Below are 22,783 nucleotides of genomic sequence, written 5' to 3'. Positions count from 1 at the left end.
TCAACTACTTAAGAATTTGACACAATAATATTTATTTATACACTTAGCTTTGGAGAAGTTCTTCTTTTTTTTTTTACCAAAGATAGGAGACTCGAACCCGCAACCTCTTAATTGAGTATGAGAGACTATGCCATTTGAACTATAACTCATTGGCTGGAGAAGTTCTTATTAGTTTTGAATAATTAAAAGTTTTTATCAGTAGAAATTAAATATTTTTAACATTTAAATTATCGTACACATGTAGAGATTTATTCTTTTTACTGTCCTTAAATGTTTGATATAATATCTCTACTCTAATACAAGTTAAATAAGCTTTTTTTTTTTTTACCGGATTAAGTTAAGTGAACAGGGAAAAAAAAAGCACTAACTTTCTAAGTTATTGTTTTCCTGAGCTTGATTCAGATGTTATATATGATTGATACAGTCACCACTCACCAGTAATTGGAAGGGTTTCTTTTTTGGTAAGTAATAATATCCACCAGTCAACTTATGTATAATCTGTTGAAAACTAACTCCCCCTCCCCCTCCCACCCACACACATACCAAAAATTAATGTTCCATGGAAATCACTATTTTATGATCATGACCCCTCCACCCCAAAATAATAATGGTACACCCTCTTATCTTACTTTAAACCCCTCCTTGGTTTCAAATTATTCCAATTTTGAGGTTACTTGATCCTGCAATGTCTGATGGCCTATATATATATATATATATATTCAGACTTATTAATTAATCACTATATGCGTAGGTGAATACAAATATACAATTGATATTGTATGCTTTACTTTGAGTGCAAGTGCAACTCATCATAAGCTTATGGGCATTAGGTACAGGACATAGATGTAATTGTACTTATAGGGCATCAGGTTTACATGTTCATTAGGTCACTTGACACTTGATGGAATATTACACCTTCAATAAATTTCTCATACATCACAAGAAATTAGATTATTACTCAAAGTTACGTGTGAAGATACTGAAGCTAACCAACTTTTTGCATGTAATTTTAGAAAATAAAAATTTGGTATATTATTCAAGATATGACCAATTATTCAATGAACAATATTACATAACTAATAAAATGATCAATTTTATATAATATTTGGTCAATATTCTAAATTTTAATTCTACATTTTAAATTCTAAATTATAGATCCTATTTTAATAATTTAATAATTTAATAATTTAATAATAAAGTATTAGTCCAGAGTATTGGCTAATATTAATAAAAAATGTTAACTATAACATTTTTCTTACAAATTTTTACTACTAATGTTGTTAACCAACAAGAAGAAGAACAAATTTCCAAAACTGTTGATGTTGCCTTAGCCCTTTCTCATTGGAAAGAGATCATGTCAGAAGAATTCAATGTTCTAACTAGAACTAAGACCTACTCTTGTAACAAAGCCTCAAAATGCAAAAATTATAACTTGCAAATGAATTTTTACTATCAAAAGATTATTTGATGGTCAGATTCAAAAATATAAAGTTAGATTGATGGCGCAAAACTTCCACCAATCTAAGTTTTAATTTTGAACAAGTGTTTTCACCTGTGATTAAATTTACAACCACTCGAATCATTCTTAATATATAACTTTATCTAAAATTGGGTCATAAGGCAACTAGATTTTAATAATGTCTTTTTAAATGAGAACTTATATAAAATCATTTACATGAATCAACCTATTAGTTTTGTTAAAGAACCTCAAACTCTTGTTTGCAAATTAAATAAATTCCTTTATGGCCTCAAACTGGACCCTAGAGAATGATTCTTGAAACTAATTAAATAGTACTTTACATGCTTTTGATTTTAATAACACTAACTCAGATACTTTCCTTTTTGTTAAACATGATCCCAATTATGTGTTGTATATTCTTTGTTGTGTTGATATATTATTATGACAGGTAATGATCCCAATAAAATTACAATTTTGTTAAATAACTAACTAGGCTACCAGTTAATTCTGTCAATTACAATGTATGCTCCAATAAAAAAGTCTAATAACACAAAAAAAAAAAAAAAAAAACACTCCACAACATTATCTAATCTTAACTCTATCTTAATTTTTCACTATTATTCACTGTAAAAATAAAAAAACCAACTGCACACTCCACCTTTTCCTCCCACTCATACCATTCACCATGCCATCTTCCTCTCCTGCTCCAGTTATGTTGTCACGCCACTCCCACAATCGATGCCAGTCATTCACTCGTTGCAGCAACGACCCTAGTCTTCTCGTGCCGACCATGACGCCACCCCACGAAGGGAACCAACCGATCCTCCTTCGCACCATCGCGACACCCAACTCCGCCGTCGAACCGGCATCGTCCATCTCAGCAAGAGCTGCCGAAGACGACGTCAACAACGCCACGAAGGGATCTCCGTATAGCACCCATTGCGCCACACCCAATCACGCCGTCGTCCATCCCACACCCGGCCCTACCCACGCATTTTGTTTGCCATGAAAGGTGGACAAAAAATTCTCTCGCCGCAGATTGCAATGGATGCCCAAAGAAGGTAACTATGGGATATTTTTTGTTAAATATGGATGTTTCTTTTATTAGACTTGGGATGTTTAACTGTGGGATGTTTTTTTTGTTAAAATTGGGATTTATTTTGTTAAACATGGGGTGTCTTTTGTTAAACTTGTGATATTTCTTTTTTCGATGCAGGTGGGCCCAGCACGACGCACAAAAGAGTAGTGGCGGAAGGCGCAGTAACGCGATGGATGGTTGAAGACAAGGTACCAGCTACGCAATCAAAGGGGGCTTCATGTTGACGAAGCGATTATGCGATGACAGTCAGTGGAGGGTTATGTTTCACTAACCCTAATTTGGTGGCGCTAATCCTAATTATTTAAAATTTTATTTTTTAATAATTCAAAATTTTATTTTTAATAAGCTGTTCAAGTTGGATGATGGTTTAATTGGCTTCCTATACTTTCTCATGAAATTAACATCATGATTCAAAAACTGCATAGAATTTTAATTCTAAAAGACCTTGGAATATTATCAAATTTTCTTGGAATTGAAGTTCACAGGTCTAAAATTGGCCAATTACACCTTTCTCAGACAATACATAGAAAATCTTTCTAAGTTAGGTATGACAGAAACAAGTACAATGCCTACTCCCATGATATCTTCTCTACAATTTTTATCTTCTGGTTCAGAAAAATTAAAAATGTAAAGTTGTTTAGTTTAATGGTTGATACACTTCGATATGTAATAATCACTAGACTAGATTTGAGTTTTGCAGTTCAAAAAGTGGGCCAGTTCATACGTAATTTTTTGCTGGCTCACTAAAAATTTGTAAAAGGAATCTTAAGATATTTACAAAGAACAAAAGATCATGGATTGGTTATGCATGCTTAGACACAAGATTGTATGGTTTTGCATATTCGAACTGGGTTACAGACTTTGGAGGATCGAATGTCAGTTTCTAGATATTGTGTCTTCCTAAGAATTAACTTAATCTCTTTGGTTTTGTAGGAAGGAAGCAACCATCTTCAGGTCATCTACAAAAGTAGAATTTCATAATTTAGATGCATGTAAAATATAAATTACTTGGGTGAAGAATCTGTTGAATGAGTTAAAGATTGATTTGGCCACAACTACTCCAATCATTTTTGTGATAATATGAGCACAGTTCTACTAACTACAAATCCAGTTCTTCATGATAAAATGAGGTAAGCATTGTTTTGGTCCCTAACGTTTAGGATCAGAATCAAATTCTTCCTCATCGTTATTTTGGATTTAAAATCATCTCCAACGTTTTATTTGATATTAAAATCGTCCTTTTCGACGATTTTATCCTTGGGTATATCACAAGACAGAGAGAGAGAAGCAAGGCTCTTCTTTGTTCTTCACTTCTTCTCACTCACATCCAGAGAAGAGAGAAGCAGAAACTCAGAGCAGAGACTCAGAGAGATATAAGGAGAGAAGAAAGTCTCGCCGTCGTCGTTGGGGTTGCCAACACCCTCCCCCTCGACCTCGCCTTGCCGTGCCTCGCCTTCCCCCTCGCCCTTGCTTCACCGCACCTCGCCCTCGCCTTGCCTTGTCTCACCGCACCTGGCCCTCACCCTCGCCTCTTGTTCCTCGTCGTCGTCAGGGAGGTGGTGGTGGTGGTTGCCGTGTTCCTCGCGTTTCCAGCATCATCGCCGCACCTCCCTTCCCCTTCCCTCCCTACTCTCTGCTATTCAGATTCACTACCACCACCACCACGTAGCTCCACCGTCACTGCCATCACAAGTAAGTTAAGATTCAAGTTCCTAATTCATGTTCTTATTCATCACAATCCCTAATTTTCAAATTCATCACAAATTGTGCAGTGGTTTCCGTCGAGGCTAAAGGAGGTCGTCCCGAGCTGCTCCCCTCCCTACGTCGCTGCTGCTACTGCAACCACCTTCTCTAATCTTTCTTCTTGTTTTTGTTATGTTCTTGTTTTTAGATTGCTGTTGTTTTTTTAATTTTCTGTTTTTTTTATCTGAATTTGTTGTTGTTGTTGTTGTTGTTGTTGTTGTTGGATTTGAAGAATAATTTTTGTTCTTGTTTTTGTTCTGTTGTTTCTGAATTGCTTCTGGATGTTGTTGTGTTTTTCATTCTTTTTGTTTTTGTTTTTAAATCTGAATATGTTGTTGTTGGATTTGAGAATTTGATGTTGTTCATCACAATCTCTAATTTTCTAATTTTTTTTCTTGTTTTTGTTCATCACAATCTTGAGTTTTGTTAATTGTATTTAAGAATTTGTAATTTTAAATTTTGTTAATGGAAGAAGAAGATTGTGTAGTTTGAATTTTGTTAAAGAAGAAGAAGAAGAAGAAGAAGAAGAGGAGGAGGAGAAGGAGTAGTGAACTGGTGAAAAATGGGCATTTTTGTCATTTAAAAAAAATTTTATTAAAAAGGACGATTTTAATACCATTTTAAAATGTTGGGGACGATTTTAAATCCAAAATAACGTTGAAGATGAATTTGATTCCGACCCTAAACATTAGGGACCAAAACAATACTTACCCCTAATAAAATCAAGCACTTCCAATTGGACATTAAAGTAGTGAGGGAGAAGGTTCGGAACAAGACTCTTCATGTAGTTCATATTCCTGGAGTAGAACAAATGACTGATATCTTAACTAAAGCCCTTTCATCAGCAACTTTTAAGTGTCAAACTCAAGCTCAAAATTGTTCTTAAATCCAACTTGAGCTTGAGGGAGGTATTAAAACAGAGGATAACTCAAAGGGAGATAAAGTAGTTACAGATTAATGTTATATATGACCCAATATATATAACATTAACTCAGCCACACCTTCCCTTCAATTGTGGCATTCACGCTGAAAAAAGGGAAGGGGAACAAAACCTAACTCCCAGTCCCATTCAATCTTCAATCACTCATATCTCTCAATCCGGAGCTCCGATCGCTGTACCGTTTGCGGTCACGTGACTGTCTTGCCAAACTCTTTAAATCCATCCAAACAAAGTGGTAAAAAATTCAAAATTTCTTACCCAACCCTTACCTCTCTTCATTTTTGTGATTTTGGTTTTGAGAATTGAGGAATTGTTTAATTTTGATGGTATATGGGTACTCTAGTGTGAGATATAGTTGGGTTTCATCCAATTACTCATTGGGTAAAGGTGAAAAACTCTTATCTCCAATGAACTCTTCAATTTTGTATGGAATTAGGTTGAATTTATGTTAATTGATGTCAAATTGGTGAAGTGAGGTGCTTGAATTAGAACTCTAGTGGCTGAAAACTTGTTGGGTTGGCTTGGAACTTGTGAAGAGGAGATTTTGAGGTGTTTTGAACTTGGAAAAATTAGCCAATGTATAATTTCAGTTTCTTATAGTTAATATACAATGTTGCGTAAAAACTTAGGCTAGTTGCCTTAGGATAAGTTTGAATCATGTGAATTGGTTGATTGATGTGGTTAGTAAGTGAATATATGCATATGAATGTATGATTTAAGTGGTGGTAAAATTGTGAAATTAAGTTGATGATATATTGGATATTGAATATTGATAATGAATATGAAGAATGAAGTAGAATTTGTTTTGGTTGTGGATTAAATATGTATAAATGTGATGTTGATATTGATTGGTGAAATTGGTAGAATTATGTGTAAAAATTGTTTGAATGAATTGATAAATTTAGGTGTTGAAGTGATTGTGAAGTGAATAAAGAATATGTGATAGTGTGTAGGAGTATTTGGTATTGATTTGGTTGTGTTTGGTTGGTTTTGGATTGAGAATTTTGAAAAACTAGAAGATTTGAATTTTTGGTAAAAATTGAATTTTTGACCAACTTCGACGGGTCATAACTTGGTCTTCGAATCTCAAAATCTTGTAAAACTTATTTTGAATAAAAGTTTGGTCCGTGAAGTTTGTAACGTTTAAAGAACGAACTAAAAATGATTTTTAACGAACAAGTTACGTGTGTTTGAAGTTTGGTGTGAAAATTTAATTTTTTGGACTTATAAGCTTTTTAAAGTTTTGTCATGCATGCGCACGCGGAAGGTTCTATGCATACGTGACTTTGGGCTTTTTGACATGCTCGCGTACGTGAAAGTAGCTCGCATACGCGACACCCTGTTTTGGCTGAAATGAAATTTTTGTGTTTTTGATAATTCCTCTAACTTTTTAAACTTCTGTAATTTCTGTTTAAGGTCCGATAGCTAGTTTTTAGGTTTCGGAATGAGAACAAATCTATTGAGGAAGTTAGTTTGAGGTTGAGGAGAGATGTATTAAGGGTAATAAGAGGAATGATGATGATGGATGATGAATTGAGGGATGATGGGTATGATTATGATATTGAGAGAAGATAATGATTAATGATAATTAATACTATCAATGAAGTGGAGTAAGATGGAGGATGAACTTGATATTGAAATTGAATTCGCTTGAGATATATCACCGGATAAGATGCAGTGGCATTGTGCACTCTCTCCGGTTATATGTTGAGATACCGGGTAAGATGCAGTGGCATTATCCACTTGCTCCGGGTAAAGGTTTGAGACACCGGGTAAGATGAAAGGGTTGAGTTTTGTCACTCTTTTTCCGGGTTGAGAATTATAACACCACCTGGGTAAGAGGTAAGGGTGAGGTTATTCCCCTTGCTATGGGTTACGCAGCTAAGATGCAAGGGTTACAGTTTCGTCCCACTTACTCCGTATTGTAGTGTTTTTGTCCAGGGTTTGCTACCGGAAATATCGGACTTGGCTGTATAACCAACAGATGAGGCTCATCAGCCATAGGGCAAACATGCATCATATGCACTTGTATGTTTTGTTTGAGTATGCATTTGTTTTGGATTGCCTATTTGCTTAACTGTAATTAACTGCTTCTTGACCTAATTGTTGTATCTGTCTCCATATTTGTGCTTTTCTTGTCTGTCTTGCTTGTGTTTGTTTTTGAGAGATTCCTTTGGCGAGAGAAGAAGGCGCTGAGGGTTGTTTCACTTGGTGAATTGGAAGTTTGCAGAGAACCGAAAACGAAGAGTTAGATTAGGAATCATCGACAAAGTCACCATATTTCTGCTTTAGTGGAAACTTTAGGATATGAGTATGGATTATTAGAGTTTTAGAATACCTCTGGTTTTTCGAGATATTATTTATTATCTATACGAACACCTTTACTATATTGAGAATCCTCAGTTCTTATTCCATACATATTCTACTATTTTTCAGATGCAGGACGTAAGATATCTCGTTGAGCGTGCTGGAGACTCTGTTGAAGCGAATATCTACTTTGGGACATTATGTTTTGTATCTTGTATATATATTTATATATGTAGGACTCTCTACCTTTGTATAAATTTATATTTAGAGGTTGACTTTGGAGAATCAAGATCTGCACTTATGTTTTGGGTTTATTTGAGGTTATATATATATATATATATATACTCTGGCTTGTCTTTGTTTCGTAAGTCGTGTCTGGAGTTAGCTATATGTTTCTTTGGAACTCTATATTCACATGTATATTATCTTTTCTGTGCGTTGTTGCCTACTTCTTCTATGCTTAACGGTTTTGAGTGTGATGCATCTTTCGAGTTCTGTTTTGCTTAACTTTTTTTTTAAGATTCTTAGTTAGATTTCTTTTCATATATATCTATGTACGCATTTTTACTATTAGAGGTCGTAATATTTCACCACCTCTTATTTACGAACTTAAGCATAAAATTACATGTGGTGGGGTATTACACAAAGCAACTATACCTTGGTGTTAGATGAGTGATCAACAGCTAGTAAGATCATTCACATTCAATCACAGAGTTAGAAAGAGCTCTTGTTCATCATTACTTGAATTACAAGTTATTATTTTGTTTTTTTGAGTTTTTATTACTTTTTTTTTTTGCTCTTTCTATTTTGGTGTATAAATAGTATTTTTAATTTTTTAATATATTTTTGATCACAAGCTTCCATATGGATAATGGATAATGCACTTAACAAAAAATCTTTTTGTTATGAAAGTAGTGAAATAATTTATTTGTCAATAGCATGTGGATCATAATTAATAAACTTCCAATATGACCCATAACTTTCGACTTAAGTGTTGTAGCGATGTAATGATCCCCTAGATGATTAATTAGTCTCCCTAGGATGATTGCAATTGCAACATTTTTGTCACATATATATTGATTTGGACACATGAAAGCCTTATATTCCTTTGTAACAACTCCATCTAAGATGACCATTCTGAAAAAAGATTATACAATCTTCTACATCACTCAATGACTAATTGACTAGTATTTGTGATACTAGTGGTACAATAATCACTAAGATATTATTATTCCACTCAATTCTACAAACATATAATTTTCCAAGTTAGGAATTTGAAATTGAACTCTTATGTGTAAATGCCGCGTTGGAGGGCAAAGCGCAAATGAAGGAATGTTACTCATGAGTTCACCATTATTTTGAATTTTTGATGTGGCATTTTCTTATTATTGTGGCTCATATGGTTGTAGCCGTCAAATTTTTAATTATGCTAAAAATACAAATGAGAGTGTACAGCAGTAATAGAAATATTATATATAGTTACTTTTTTTTTCTAATGGGACCTTTTCCTAATTCCTGTCACATTGTGACCCACACAAACACCAAATTAATCACTCTATCTTTGACTAAAAACTGATAATAATGCTGTTTAATGGCCCTATTTATTGTTATCTATTGCCATCCAATAAAATTAAACGTGTTTGTATTAACTACTAAAGGAGCCAAGGAACCTTTTAGTGTGTTTGTTATTTGTATTTCCATTCTATGTCCTGTAGCTGTAAGTGGTAACTATTAAGGGACCTATACTTACTATATATATATATTCGAGCCACTTAAAAAAATGACATGATACAAAATAAAACCAAAATAAGATAAAAATCAAACAAAAAACATTCTGTTTCAATTTAATTTTCTGATATAATAGTTAAATAAATGATAGTATCTTTTTTTCTTTACACCCAATTTTTTCAAGAATTCAATAAAAATTTTATTAAAAGATATTAAAAAAATATGTACAAAATATAGAGATTTTATACTTTTTAGTTTCAATATCCTAGCTCATAAATTTACCAAGACAAAGTGAACTAAATTACAAATGGCCTAAAACAATAATAATAACAACAATAATAACACTAACAGCAACAATAATAAAGTGATACAAATTTGGTTTAATTTGGCTAATTAGAATCTTCAATGCGGTTTTCTATAGTCATTAACTAATGTTTTTTATAATTCGTGACGGACTGAAATTCCATTTAAAAGTTTATTATTAGCCAATAAATAACTGTACTTACAAGGTAAAATTTAAATCCCAATATTTAAATGGATTAGTGACCTAACTGTTAGACGAACTCAAACGGTTTATTCGTTTCCCAGTATTTTTGGTAGCCATCGGATTTATTTTTCAAGAACATATTTGGGCCGAGGGCCGCAGCATATTGGGCCTAAGACTTTTGGGAAACACTTCATGATCCAAAAATTTCCTCAACAAATATTCAAACCAAAAAAACATAGGTTTCACATTTTCATTCTTCTCGTTGTCACACTGCAACTCTGATCCCTCTTTTGACGCACAATCTCAATCTCATTTTGTGCGTCTTTCTTCAAATCAAATCCTTTCACAACGAATCGCACCTTTCTCATTTCGATGCCCTCGTCCTTTCGATTTTTTTCTATTACCTGATAGGAATCCACGGCGCGCTTGGAAATTCGAGAAAGTGGAGAGCTGGACGCTAAGAATTTGCGTTTCAAGGTAAATTCATTTCTGGACAGTGATCTTCGCTTCTTTGTTTTCTACCGCATGGTTCATTTACCATTTCAAAAGTTTTTTTTTATGCTTTTGTTTTATGATGTTAGATAAGTTTGCGTATTTATTATTTTTCTGGAGTTTTTTTTTTTATTACTTTGGGTTGGGACTTGGGATCTATCTTTTTGTAAAGGGAACTGATAAAATTTTGTGAAGGGTTGAAATGAAAAGGCATTGTTTGCTTCTGTTCATTTTTGTGGTGATTATCTTGTTCTGTTCATGTCCCAATGCATGTCCCGTTTAATTGGTAACTTCTAACATTTCTATTTTTGCATATCAATATGTATATAAAACTTTGAAAGTATATGTTTGATCATATAATTTGGACGGATATTGAATTCATGGACCAGAACACTAGAATTTGAAATAGAGTAAATGGATTCTTTTTTCTAAATTGGTTTGTTGAAATTTTGGTTTTCGTTTCAATCCAATGGGAAACCAACTATTCAATTGTTTACAAAGTTATAATTTATCTATCTTGTCTACCTATGGATAATTGAAGTATTTTTCCCTCCACAAAGTTAATGGCATGTTGCATTGAACAACTTATCGGAACCGATTATCTTAGCATGAACAAGCCGTGTAGTTTTTGCTTGCTTGAGAAATAAGCTCAATTGTTTTTGATATACCCCGTATCCATACTTTTGCAGATGTCCTACTACTTGAAGCTTATTCTTGGTGACATAATACAATATCGAGCTCTAATTTTACATTACTCGGCATCTTTTTCAGGTTCAAATTGTACCTCAGATATTTTTCACCAGCAAAGTCTTTCTGTGGCATAGCAAATTACATTAGAACTAATCACACTGCAAAACAGCAGAAACTTGTTCACTTTATTTGGCAAAAATGACAGAAATCTTCAGCTACACAGCTTGCAGACAGTTATCTCAGATGTTCCTTGCAATACTTTTCTTTCACACTTCTGAATTCATTCTAGCAATCGTTATTCATGGGAGATCAAATGTAACCCTGAGTTCCCTTCTAATTAGTGCACACTATATTTTGGCAATGATCTTTTCATTGGCAGAATACATTTTTGAGATTGTTTTCTTTCCAGAGTTAAAGGAATATTGGGTTATTAGTAATGTGGGCCTGGCAATAGTTGTGATTGGGGAAGTTATAAGGAAGTTGGCTATTTTAACAGCAGGGCATGCCTTTACTCATCTTATAAGGACTCACCGTCATGATGATCACCGCCTGGTTACTCACGGTATATATGGATTTATGCGCCATCCAGGGTACTCCGGTTTCTTCATTTGGTCTGTTGGTACTCAAATAATGCTTTGCAACCCCATATCAGTTGTTGCATTTGCAGTTGTTGTCTGGCGCTTTTTCGCTAAGCGAATACCCTATGAAGAGTATTTCCTGAGGCGGTTTTTCGGACGTGAATACAAGGAATATGCCAAAAAAGTGGGGTCTGGGGTTCCCTTCATTAATTGAAAAGACTAGCCAATTTGATGAGCTGAACTATATCTTCAGTGATCCATGCTAATCAAGAATGTTTGAATTGTTTCTATTGAGAAGATTTGAGCCATGCTTCATATTGTTTTCAACACATGTCTAATTGGCTATGCCTTCATTGTATGCAGCTGTGCTTGTATGGAACATCCGAAAATAAGGTTGGCTTAGGTGACCAAGATTAGTTTCATGGTCTAGATCAGAGATCGATGGGCATCTAGCAAGCCTACAAATTTTGCCAGTGGATACATTCCTCGGGTGCATTAAATAATGCTCAATTGCTCAGGCATGTTCAAACCAATAAAATTTAGCTACTATTTAACTAGGATCTTCGTTTTTGTGTACAAGTTTCTGCCATTGGCAATGTAGTTGGATTCAACCTAGCACTTATGTAAACTTTCATTTGTAACTTGAAGGAAAATGCTTACAAATCAGAGAAATTACGTCACAACATTGTAGTTTGTGTGAACAATGCTAAAATATAACTTTTTGACTTATAAAAAGTTATATTAATAGTGTTTGGTACAATTTTTTAGATAAACTTTTAACTTTTCAAAAAGTTATTTAAGAGCTTTTGAAGAAGTTAAAAAATATGACTTCTCCTATTTTCAAAAGCTATTTTATCACTCCTATTTAATGCACAACTTTAAAACAAAAACTTCTATAATAACTTTCTAAACACAAAATAACTTATTTAAAAGTTATAATTCTTATGTTATAAGCTCTTTTTTTAAAAGAACTTATTTAAGATGTTTAACCAAACTGGCCCTTAAACCGTAAACTTAGTATTCCCATCAAAACTCAATAAACATGCTTAAGGTTATCGGGAGCAACTGCACGTTTCTTAAAACATCCTTATTTCCTAAAAAAAAGTTGTGAATTATTTATTAAATAAATACCTACAAACCATACGAGGGAAACGCAATAAAAAAGTACATAGAAACCATACATATTTTCTTACGAACAAAGAAATATGAGTTCATTACAAATCCATTTTTAAAATCCAAGGCGAAAACCATCCTATTGGTTACAAACTTATTTGGAGAGAAGGGTGAAAAACAGTAATTGAGGTTTAGATTATCTGTAGTTAAACCCTTTGATGGTTAGGATCAAAAGGTACAAAAATAAGGCTTCAGGCAGCTTCAGGCTAGACAAATACGAATTATTACATTATCTAGCAAAACCTCAATTAACAGGGCTGAACATGTTGAATGTGTTAAGGTGGCCATCCCTATCCCCAGTAAGTTTCCTCCTTGATGAATCTTGAAGCCTTGGTTGATATCTCAATTATTTAATGTTATAGAACTATTTAAAGAGCAAATTTCCTGTAGTATGCACTAACAATAATTATCCAAATAAAATTAAACTGTCTCAACTAGGCTAACATTCCTACTATACAACAATTTTCTCTGGTTGGCCAAGGTAATTAAGCTATATTATACATTAACAGCTGTGGCACGAAAGAACAGCGATGCACCGATACCACTCATCTCTCCTGGATCTCTGATTAAAGAATGGTTAGAGAATGACAAAACCAAGAGGAACTATCCTGTTACAAGGCTGACAATTCAACTTCCTGAGAGCAAGGCCGGTATGCCACGAAAGTGCTGTCAATTGAGAAGGAACCAGTGTTGAAACAAGTGATTCCTGTGTACTTGAATGCCTTCTGCTGACTTCTGTCTCCCAAGACAATCTGCAACGATAGATAGATCACGGCATGAAAACCAGCATCAGATTACTTGCACTCCACCATGGTTAGCCCAGGGCATTTAACAATGCCATTGCTTAATTCTCATTTACGTTCCCATTATTCACGTTATGAGGATAATAACATGATTAAAATAAAAGCAGTACCGTGTGCGGAGTTGGATAAAGATAAAGGCAGTGGTCATAGTTCCAGATGATCGGTTGTACAGTTAGAGGGAGTGGACAGAGATGAGACTGATGGGTCATGGTAGCCACAAGCTGAAATTTAAACCATTTCCATTAGAATTTTCTCAGATTTTTAAAACCAAAATTGACATGTTAATAACAGAAACCGCACGCAAAAAGGAAATTTTACATGCTGAAAAGGATCATCAGTTTCTTCCATAGAAGGTGGCATTAAACATGATCGACGCATTCTATACAGCATATCCTGGCGGAAAAATACAATTTCTTGAGTATAGAACTTGACCCTGCAACCAAAAAGTTATTTGTTGTAAGAACAATCAGAAAGACATCAGCTGTCACAGCAACTAAGAAGCACATAAATATACAGCTGAAGATGTCCCATGCAATCCTATTCAAATTGACCATTAACCTGCAGGGGTTGCTTGAGAATATGGCATTTGGTATGTGATTTTGGAGCTCCTCTGTCAAATATTTCGGTAGAGCACGCCTAGGCAGAACTGTTGAAGGGCCTGGGAAAAAAATTTTCCGAAAGTGTTGTCACTAATATTGCAGAAAATAAAAATAGAAATTGCAAGTGATTATCAAGAATCAACTACCTGCATCATCAGGACCTGGAATAAACAGGAATTTACTGTGCTCTGTTAGCCGTGGATGGGCAGCAATTAGTTGCCCTAGCTTTCCAAACTGTGACCTGCATAAAGAGGCTTTTCAATTATTGTCCTTTTCAAAGCAATAAGTAATAACAATGGTGTTTATTAGTGCTGTTATAATGATAACGACAAATCACTTCAGAATCCATGAGAGAAGTAATAACATCTTAAGTGAAACTCACCTGAGGGTTGAATAAGCATGAAACGCAAGGTTACATGGATGAGAAGAGAAGTTCCCCATGAAGACAAATAAGGAAGGAACAACTTCCACACTCTCAAAACCATCAAGCACAGTCTCCAGCTTTCCCATAGCCTTCTCTACGGAGAAACAGCATCAAGATTATAACAATCTAGCTTGAAAATAAAGGAGCTAGAGAAAAGAGAAGAAAAAATAAAGAAAATGACAACTCAAAATACCTCTTCATTGTCTAGCCAAATATCAGACAGAATAACAAACATATCATTGACTGCTTTTTTCTCCATGTCTGCCAGTCTGATCTATTGTAATAGTAAAGGATAATAAATCTCACTTGAGTACATTCCTAGACACACTTAAATTTCATAAAAATTAACATGCTACCGAATAAAAAGGAGACAGTAAGGATACAGTTTCCTCTTTCGTTAAAGTACCACTACCGAAAAAATCATGCCCTGCAATTTGTCTAAGTGACTTATCCCTATCCTCCAGTGGGGGAAATCCACACGTTAAAACCTGAAGACAGATGCATCAATTATCAAACCATCTCAAGTAAAAATAAAAACAGATTAAACAGCAAGATTAAAACTTAAAAGCAAGACACAGGTAACCTTAATATTTCTTCATGCTAAATTTCTTTATAAGATAAACCCTTAATAGAAGGAACAAAGAACTTTTATATGATTCAATTTACACCTAAGAAAAAACTGTGTTCACTTAGGTGTAAAAAAGTGCATAAGATAACGGATTTTGAGATAGAGCAGAGTATGCTAAGAAGAACCTGAAATATTCCCGATGCCAGCATCTCGCCTTCAGCAACAACTATGGTGTTCTCAGAAAAGAATCCTGTAGTTATCTTGTATTGATAGTCAAAGAAACTGATAACATTACATGCGTGCCTATAAGAAATACATGTTGTGGCTTGCACGATTTATAGCATATATCACCACCACCACCATCAACAAAAGTCACAATAGCAATAATAATAAGTAATGATTGTCAAAAGGATATAGCATTAGACAAATTAATTTCAACTGAAGCGGTAAGATCTTCTAAATAAAAATGTCCATCCTCCAGCTGAGATATTACTCCCATTACCCATTTTCTACCCGTTTGTCCAACCAGAGATTGGATAGGAGATATCTGACAAAGACAACATAGCATACTACACGATTATTTTCTTCGGATTCTCCGCATTATATCAAACAAACTAATAGATTAAAAGTTCATAGGCTTGTTGCAGCATCCGCCAATACCTCACAGCTCCCAAAATGTGAAAATTCTGATTCAAAAGCAGGTTTCGAAAAATTCTGATCTCGAGAGAGCCTCTGGAACAACAACAAAAACCTATCCCTATACAAGGCCGCTTTTGCTGATGCGTCACCATGAATAGGCAAGCTGCCTGTGTGCCTGAAATGAAAAACACAAACCTATTTTTGCACCATATGATAAACAAATCCAAGTGCAGGACAACAAACATTAAAATAATATATATTCAAACTATAACTCATCAACAGATTTCCACTAATATAGCAAAGTTCCTCAGCTTTTGTGCACTGAAACTTCCTATGTTAATAGAGCTCCGTCTTATTTTTAATAACATCGCTATGAAGCCTACAACCAGGCAAGACAGATAAAATTTGCTCATTGCACAAACACATAGCAAACAAAATGAGACCTTTTTTTTTTCATTGTAAATATTTTATCAGAAGTTCCAATTTTGGTAATTTACCCAAAATTGTCTGTATTTTTTTCATCAATTAAACACATTCTTTTGTTTCATTTGCCAGAACTTCTAGTCATTGTTCAATCTTCACCACCAGAATGAAAATTAAACAAGGGAAAACTTTGAGGGATAAAGAAAAGAGGGCAAAATAAAAGGAAGAAAAAGTAACCTACTCGTAGAACTGCTTTCTAATAGGGTCGTATCTGAACTTGGGGACCAGGAACGCATCGACGACGCGAATGGCAGAACCGCCGGCAGAGCATGGATCGGAGCTCTCCTCGACAGCCGCATCAGCTTGCAACAGCCGGCTCACCACACGGTGCACCGGCTCTTTCTCGATTATAGTGGATTTCTCTGCAATTTTTTTTCCATCAGAATTCAGAAAACTATATTGCAATTGAAATTGGAAGAAATATTAAATGAAAGGAGAGTGAGGAACTGAGGTTACGAGATTCGAGTTCGAGTTCGAGTTCGTCGAGGAGGAGATCGATGGCTTCGTCCTCATCGGGGCCTTCGAATCGAGAGACGAAGGAGAGGATCTCGTCAAGAGCTTCGACTTTGAGGACGCGCCCTCTGATCTTGCACTTCCTCTGCACCTTCTTCCTCGTCGAAGCACTCATCTCGCTCTCTCTCAAGGTTTCTCTCTCTGGATTTCTTTCTCACTCACAGTCACACAGTCTGAGTGTTGTTGGTAGCTGGTAGGGACGGGTCGGCGGGAAAAACCTCTGATTATTTGGGAGAAACGGCGGGAAAATTGTGAGTGAGTAGAATTACTAGAATGCCCATAATAGGAACTGTACTGTAATTGAGTAGAACTGCCCATAACCCTAGTAATGACCTGGGCCCATCTGGTTATTGCTCTCTCACCTCCCAAAAAAAGACCTAAATGCATTACACATAGATTATTAATTAAAAATAATAACACAATATTGCATTATTTATTTTGTTGACAAATCAAATACGTGCAAATTTTTTTTATAAATTTATTTTGTTTGTAATGTAAACAAAATATGTAAAATATAAATAATATTTAAATTACATATAATGGTAAATACTTAATTTAATTTGTTTATTTAATAAAAATCCGCTTGTTTCATTAAACAACTTATTCTTTTACATATGGTGATTTAGGAGATGAGTGGTGAAGAAAGATATTTTGATTATATGTGATAATTAAGGAAATTACCTTGGTAACTAAATAACTACTACAAAAGATGTTTGGTGATTGGTGAACTAAATTTTGATTTGTTTTCCTAACTATTTTTAAAGTTGAACAAGGTTATGTAAGCTCAATTAAAGTCTGCTTGACAATGACAAGTACTTGATTAGCCCAACGATACTAGTATGCAACTAAGTTTAAACTAGGCAAGATCAAACAGCTTTTGTAGGGGGGAAATAGATAGAACATAGAACAGAGTTCAACATCTTATTAGTGGTGATAACCATTTTTTTTATCCAAAAGTTAATGATATTTGTAAATCATAAATCATTCTAATAGTAAAATCCCAACAAAAAGGCTGATTGTCTAGTAGTTTGTAAAAGTGACAAAATTAAGACTCTTGAGAAAGTTATCACTACTAATTCTGACAAATAATTAAAAAAAAAAAAACATTACAACACCGTCATATTATGGTTAACAACTGTCCCAAATGGCTTTTGTAAATTGTATCTGTATATTGAATACATAAAACATTAAAAGGGAGTATTTTTCTTTATCAGTTCATGACCAACAAAACACCATTATACATGAATCTTCAGAGTCGCCAACTGTAATAATTAGGATTCTGAATACAATTTAAACATATCTGCACCAAATGTTACTTTAAAAAAAGGTTAAATTACTCTCACTCATATAGTTTCACTTCATTTTCAATTAAGTTCTTAGGAACTAAATGAACCTTTAAAAACTAAAGGTTAGAAGTTAGAACTGATCAGAAATTACAAGAAAAACTAAAGGAAACTTGTTATTCTTATATGAGTGTACAATATCACTTCTCAAACAAGTTGTTCATTTCAGCCATCAAACATTGCAATATCACTGACTTATAAAGATTTGGAGGAGAAAAAAATTACATTGAACACAACCTTCTCACTTACAGTGACATGGCATGAGGGATATGTAAAAACTGACAATAGAGCAAAAGTAAGAGGAGTAATAAATCTTCTCTAACTCTAAAAAGCAACGCTATCATACTTCAACAATATCTAACTAAGAATACACTAATACATTCAAATGGATTGCAAAGTTTGAGAGTTTGAGCACAAATAAAGTTCAAAGAGCCATGTCACCATGTCAATAAGAGCGCACAATTGTTGCTTCAGTATCCGAGTCTTGATCTATCAGTACTATTGGCATGAGAACACTATCAAGATTGTCACTGGATTTCTGCAGTAAAAATTAACCAATCAAATGTCAAAAGAACTCCATATATAAAAGCATGACAAAACTTAGAGGACTTGAGAAAAGAAAAAGTTAACAAAAGTCCAAATGCTTGACAAAAGCAATATTCAGTTGGGGCAGCCACCATATTTGACTGCCACAAACTCAATTACATGGATAATTGGAAACATCATGTGAATATAATACATAGTGGACATGTAAATTATACAGCAATAATCTGCATTTCAGCTAAATTTCAAAAGAGAAAAGAAACAAAATGCTGAAGACCTACATATCACATTCTCAATGACGTATAAAGCTTATGAAAAAAATTATCATCATAATATTGTGACCACAAAATGTCAACTGAATGAAGGGTTAATAACTCAAAACAAAATAAAGAAAAAAACAGAAAGATGAGTTTAATTATATTTATAGGTCTATGATTATTAGTTCGGCACAAATTGAAATAGAACAACCAACTAACCATAAAGTGATGACATGTTGCCTCCATAAGAAGAAATTATATTAGAATAGAAGATAAATTTTGATTTTGCTAACAGAGGACAAAAAAAATTAAAATAACAATACTATCACACTATCACAAAAAATTAATGAAAAGCAAGACTACCTATTTGTCAAAGCTACTTCATCGTGCATTGCCTCCACTATATGTAATGTCTGTAGCTCAAATTCGTAGTTTACAACTAAATTCGTTAGTACAATTTATATGTCTAACGTTTACTATTCTACTTTAGCAATTAGACACATTTTTTGTTATGGAATTGTATGAACCAAATAACAATTAAATCATTAAATGAAAATACCACGTAAAAAAAAATTAGAACTTCAAGATAGTAAAAAAAATGAAAATATGACCTGCTCAAGAGCCTTCTAAGATGGAACTGGAAGGAAGCTATCTCAGAGTTTAAAATCATTATCATGTCCAAACTTTCTTAGAACTGTCCAAAATGTCTCTGTACTTCCTAAAGCATAAACAAAATTACAAAATGCCCTCATTGTTATACAATTCAAAAGCTAAATTATTACTTTTTGTATCACTAAAAAGGAACAAATGTGGAACAACTAACCTCACCTCAGAATCACCATGATTGAGAGCAACAGCTCATTGATAACACTTAAGGGCGCTGTTAGTATCAATGGAAATGGGGCTATAATAATGACCCAGATATTTTAAAGTTTCTCCATTCTTAGGGTTTAATTTTTGGCTGTTTCAATAAAATGTTCAGCCGCTTTTTTCATGGATCCATTCACTTCTCCTTTTTCTCATAAGAATAAGTCCTAAATCATTGCATCACATATTTATCAAACATGAAAGACTTAAAAGTGAACAAATGAATAATAGGTATGGTAGTAAATCAAGAAAGAATGCTCAAAATAGAGCCTTCTCTGTTTTTTTTTTTTTTCTCTCTCTTTCATTTTTTGTTACTGAAGTAGAAGTAGAAGACAGGAATAAAGCTCTACAACTTACCAATACTCGAAAGTATGCTCAGAATAACTCCCTTGCACTGCTTTTGAAGGGTAAGCCTCCCTTGAACCAAAGAAAAAAGTGCACAACACCATGACACAAAGTTTCACATATCAATTTTTAACACAAAATTCACTTCACAATCCACCTAAACTGTGGGAAAAACCAAAAAACAAAAGGGATACAACAAAATTGTTCAAATCCACCTATGGTTAAAATTCCCGCCCCATACTTATCTTATTCACGGAATTTTGATTTTTTATTATTATTTTAACAATTTTTTATTGCTTCACCACGTGTCACTCAGTGAAAGCTAACACTTGTCGACCATTTGAAGCTCCACTTGTTGAGCAACCAACCACCTACTACATTTTTATCATATATATATATATATACTAGTGTAAAATTTGGGCTGCGTCCGGACCAAATATTATTCTTTTATAAAAATTTATTGATATTTATTTATTGATAATAATAGTTGTTATTTTTAATTTAAAAAATATTTTATGTATGAAAAATTAAAAATTTATTGTACAATGTAAGAAGACAAAATAATTTTATTTTTTTAGTCCATATTAGTGAATTCTACTTAAATATAAAAATTATTATGTTTGTATATTTAAATAAATATTATTATACTCCATTATTGTAATATTTTTTTTTGTGACTGAACAAAACATAAAGAAAAAAGACCTAAGAAAAAGAGTAGTACTCCTCTCTAATAATAATGTCTAAATTATTAGGAGACAGTAACCACTCTAGATACACCTGCTTGTTTAAAATAGCAGTCTTAGCCATTAAATCAGCCGCTCTCGCTGGATGAGCACTAAAGTAGCTGTCCAATTGCGCTGAGCATCTCTTTGATTTTGTCAAGCAGATCAGAGACATTCCTAATCATGCTGGTTGTGCCTCGCGAAACAAGAAGAAACGCATCAAGATTATCAGTTTCACATATGACATCTTTGCACGCGCAATCTCAAGCCATAACAAGCCCTCTCCAAATAGCATGAAGCTCACAACAGAGAACACTAGAAAGAGGTATATTGGCAGAACAACCTTTTATCCAAATTCTCATGCTGTCTCTAATAATACATCCAAAGCCAGCTAATTGCTCATTTTCAAAAACGCTTGCATCGCAGTTCACTTTACAAACATTCATTGGAGGTGGTTCCCAGTTATATTTCAAAGAAGAAGGAATAATATGTTTTTGGTTGATAACAACATTAGAGAAATCTCGAGCAGCATGTTTAACTAAGTGAACAATTTTCTCTTTACTCCATGGATCATCTTGATGGAAGATATCATTGTTCCTATCCCTCCAAATCCACCAAAAGGCCGCTGCAAAGAGAAACTCATTTTTGTTGAGGTTAGAACAAATCCAAGACACAAAATCCAAATTAGAGTCCTCAGCGGTCATTCCCAAATTTAAGCTAATCCAAATCTGACGAGCTTTTTGGCAAGTCCTAAAGCAGTGGTTAATATCCTCTAGAGCAAGATAACATCTCTGACAAAAATCAGAAGTAGAAATACCTCTTTGAAATCGGTAACTAGCTGTGGGAACTCCGTTGTCGAGGCAAAGCCAGAGCAGACACTTTATCTTCTCCGGTATTCTCAAGCGCCAAAGCCAAAGCCAATTTTCATTATCATTCCAGCCAAATTTCTTCTTCAATAGCCATTCATACCCGCTTTTAGTCGAGTAGGTGAGAGTATTTGAGTTTGTCCAAAACCAACCTGTTTTATCTCCTGCCTGCTTGATAGGATCAAAGAGCATCAAATCAAGTTTAACTTCTTCCGGAATCATTGTGCAAAAAATATCTCACCGCCAATACCCAAGGTGCCAGACATCTTCTAACTTCAAGTGAAAATCAGAAATGTGCACAAAAAGAACCAAAGGAGCTAGCGTTCCACATGGTCACCAAGCATGATACCAAAATGATTGAGACATCCATTATTGTAATACAATTAAAAAAATTAAAATTTTAATAAAAATAATTTATATTGTAATCATATAATGTACGAATACCAACTAAATGACATTTAGTTATATTATTAGACCTCTAATATGTAGTTCGCATTACACACAAATCTTTTACTTAATTTACTTTATTATATTTATGTATAGTTTGTATACAAAAACATTAATACATATATTTATTGAAAGAATTAATTTATTTAGTATAAAAAAAAATTGTTTATCTCAATTTTTTTATTATATTAATGTTTAAACTGATAAATATTTTTAACCTACACCTTTTTTACTCTTAATAATAAATAGACGAAAAAAAGTTAATGAACAAATTATTTATAATTTTTATTCAATAATAGAAAAAATATAAATGAGAGAATTTACATTCATTTATGATTAATGTTTCACAAACATAATCATGCATGATACCAACTTCAATCAATTTGCACACACAAATTCTCAAAGGATATAAATTTTATAAAATTTAAATTATGTTGGAGCTATGAAGCACGGACATTTTGCTGAGATGTTGTGTCCACGTGTCAGACACATTTCAGACACGACACTCACCGACATTCGTCCGACATGCGTATCTGCTGTGTCCGACCGTATCTTAATAAAAAATAAAAAATTATTCTCCAGACACACCTAGACACCTAAATACCATCACGTGTCAGCGTGTCCAATCTTATTCTTAACATATATTCTTAAAATAAATTTAGATATAC

At 33.8% G+C, this 22,783-nt stretch overlaps 3 protein-coding genes across 4 annotated transcripts in view; 1 reads left to right on the top strand and 2 right to left on the bottom strand.

Annotated features, from left to right (window-relative positions):
- LOC107644074 (protein-S-isoprenylcysteine O-methyltransferase B) lies at nucleotides 9,989–12,208 on the top strand. 2 transcript variants are annotated; one of them, XM_016347860.2, is made up of 2 exons: nucleotides 9,989–10,240; nucleotides 11,027–12,208. In XM_016347860.2, the coding sequence occupies exon 2, from the start codon at nucleotides 11,144–11,146 to the stop codon at nucleotides 11,735–11,737; it is 594 nt and encodes a 197-aa protein (XP_016203346.1). In that variant the 5' UTR covers nucleotides 9,989–10,240; nucleotides 11,027–11,143; the 3' UTR covers nucleotides 11,738–12,208. The 2 variants fall into 2 exon arrangements, with proteins under 2 accessions (XP_016203346.1, XP_020980137.1); XM_021124478.1 differs by having other exon boundaries at nucleotides 10,000–10,240; nucleotides 10,945–12,208.
- Nucleotides 12,808–16,943, bottom strand: LOC107644073 (DNA polymerase epsilon subunit B). Its single transcript, XM_016347859.2, has 13 exons — nucleotides 16,669–16,943; nucleotides 16,394–16,574; nucleotides 15,751–15,904; nucleotides 15,506–15,637; nucleotides 15,276–15,353; nucleotides 14,906–15,010; nucleotides 14,716–14,796; nucleotides 14,481–14,611; nucleotides 14,245–14,339; nucleotides 14,058–14,157; nucleotides 13,818–13,932; nucleotides 13,610–13,720; nucleotides 12,808–13,448 (listed from the first exon to the last, which is right to left on the bottom strand). Exons 1-13 carry the CDS (start codon nucleotides 16,838–16,840, stop codon nucleotides 13,308–13,310), a joined length of 1,596 nt encoding a protein of 531 aa, XP_016203345.1. The 5' UTR covers nucleotides 16,841–16,943; the 3' UTR covers nucleotides 12,808–13,307.
- The window catches only part of LOC107644070 (pentatricopeptide repeat-containing protein At1g73400, mitochondrial), a 14,664-nt gene continuing 12,734 nt past the window's right edge, over nucleotides 20,854–22,783 (bottom strand). The window contains exons 11-12 of the transcript XR_002363557.1: nucleotides 21,620–21,836; nucleotides 20,854–21,427 (exon numbers count right to left, since the gene is read on the bottom strand). The gene's annotated coding sequence lies outside the window, so the exon portion shown is untranslated. The remainder of the gene's footprint in view (nucleotides 21,428–21,619; nucleotides 21,837–22,783) is intronic.

The sequence above is a fragment of the Arachis ipaensis genome, chromosome B05, assembly GCF_000816755.2.
Source record: "Arachis ipaensis cultivar K30076 chromosome B05, Araip1.1, whole genome shotgun sequence".
Lineage (NCBI taxonomy): Eukaryota > Viridiplantae > Streptophyta > Magnoliopsida > Fabales > Fabaceae > Arachis > Arachis ipaensis.
The sequence above is the reverse complement of the archived record's forward strand: the minus strand, read 5'-3'. Positions and strand labels throughout refer to the sequence as shown.

What these genes read in the sequence shown, in the direction of transcription:
- LOC107644073 (XM_016347859.2), bottom strand. Translation starts at nt 16,840, where the DNA reads ATGAGTGCTTCGACGAGGAAGAAGGTGCAGAGGAAGTGCAAGATCAGA. An exon ending in TTTGGCTAGACAATGAAGAG is followed by an intron (nt 14,612 to 14,715) that starts GTATTTTGAGTT and finishes TCCGTAGAGAAG; the next exon opens with GCTATGGGAAAGCTGGAGAC. An exon ending in TCCAGGTCCTGATGATGCAG is followed by an intron (nt 14,158 to 14,244) that starts GTAGTTGATTCT and finishes TTTTTTTCCCAG; the next exon opens with GCCCTTCAACAGTTCTGCCT.
- LOC107644074 (XM_016347860.2), top strand. Translation starts at nt 11,144, where the DNA reads ATGACAGAAATCTTCAGCTACACAGCTTGCAGACAGTTATCTCAGATG.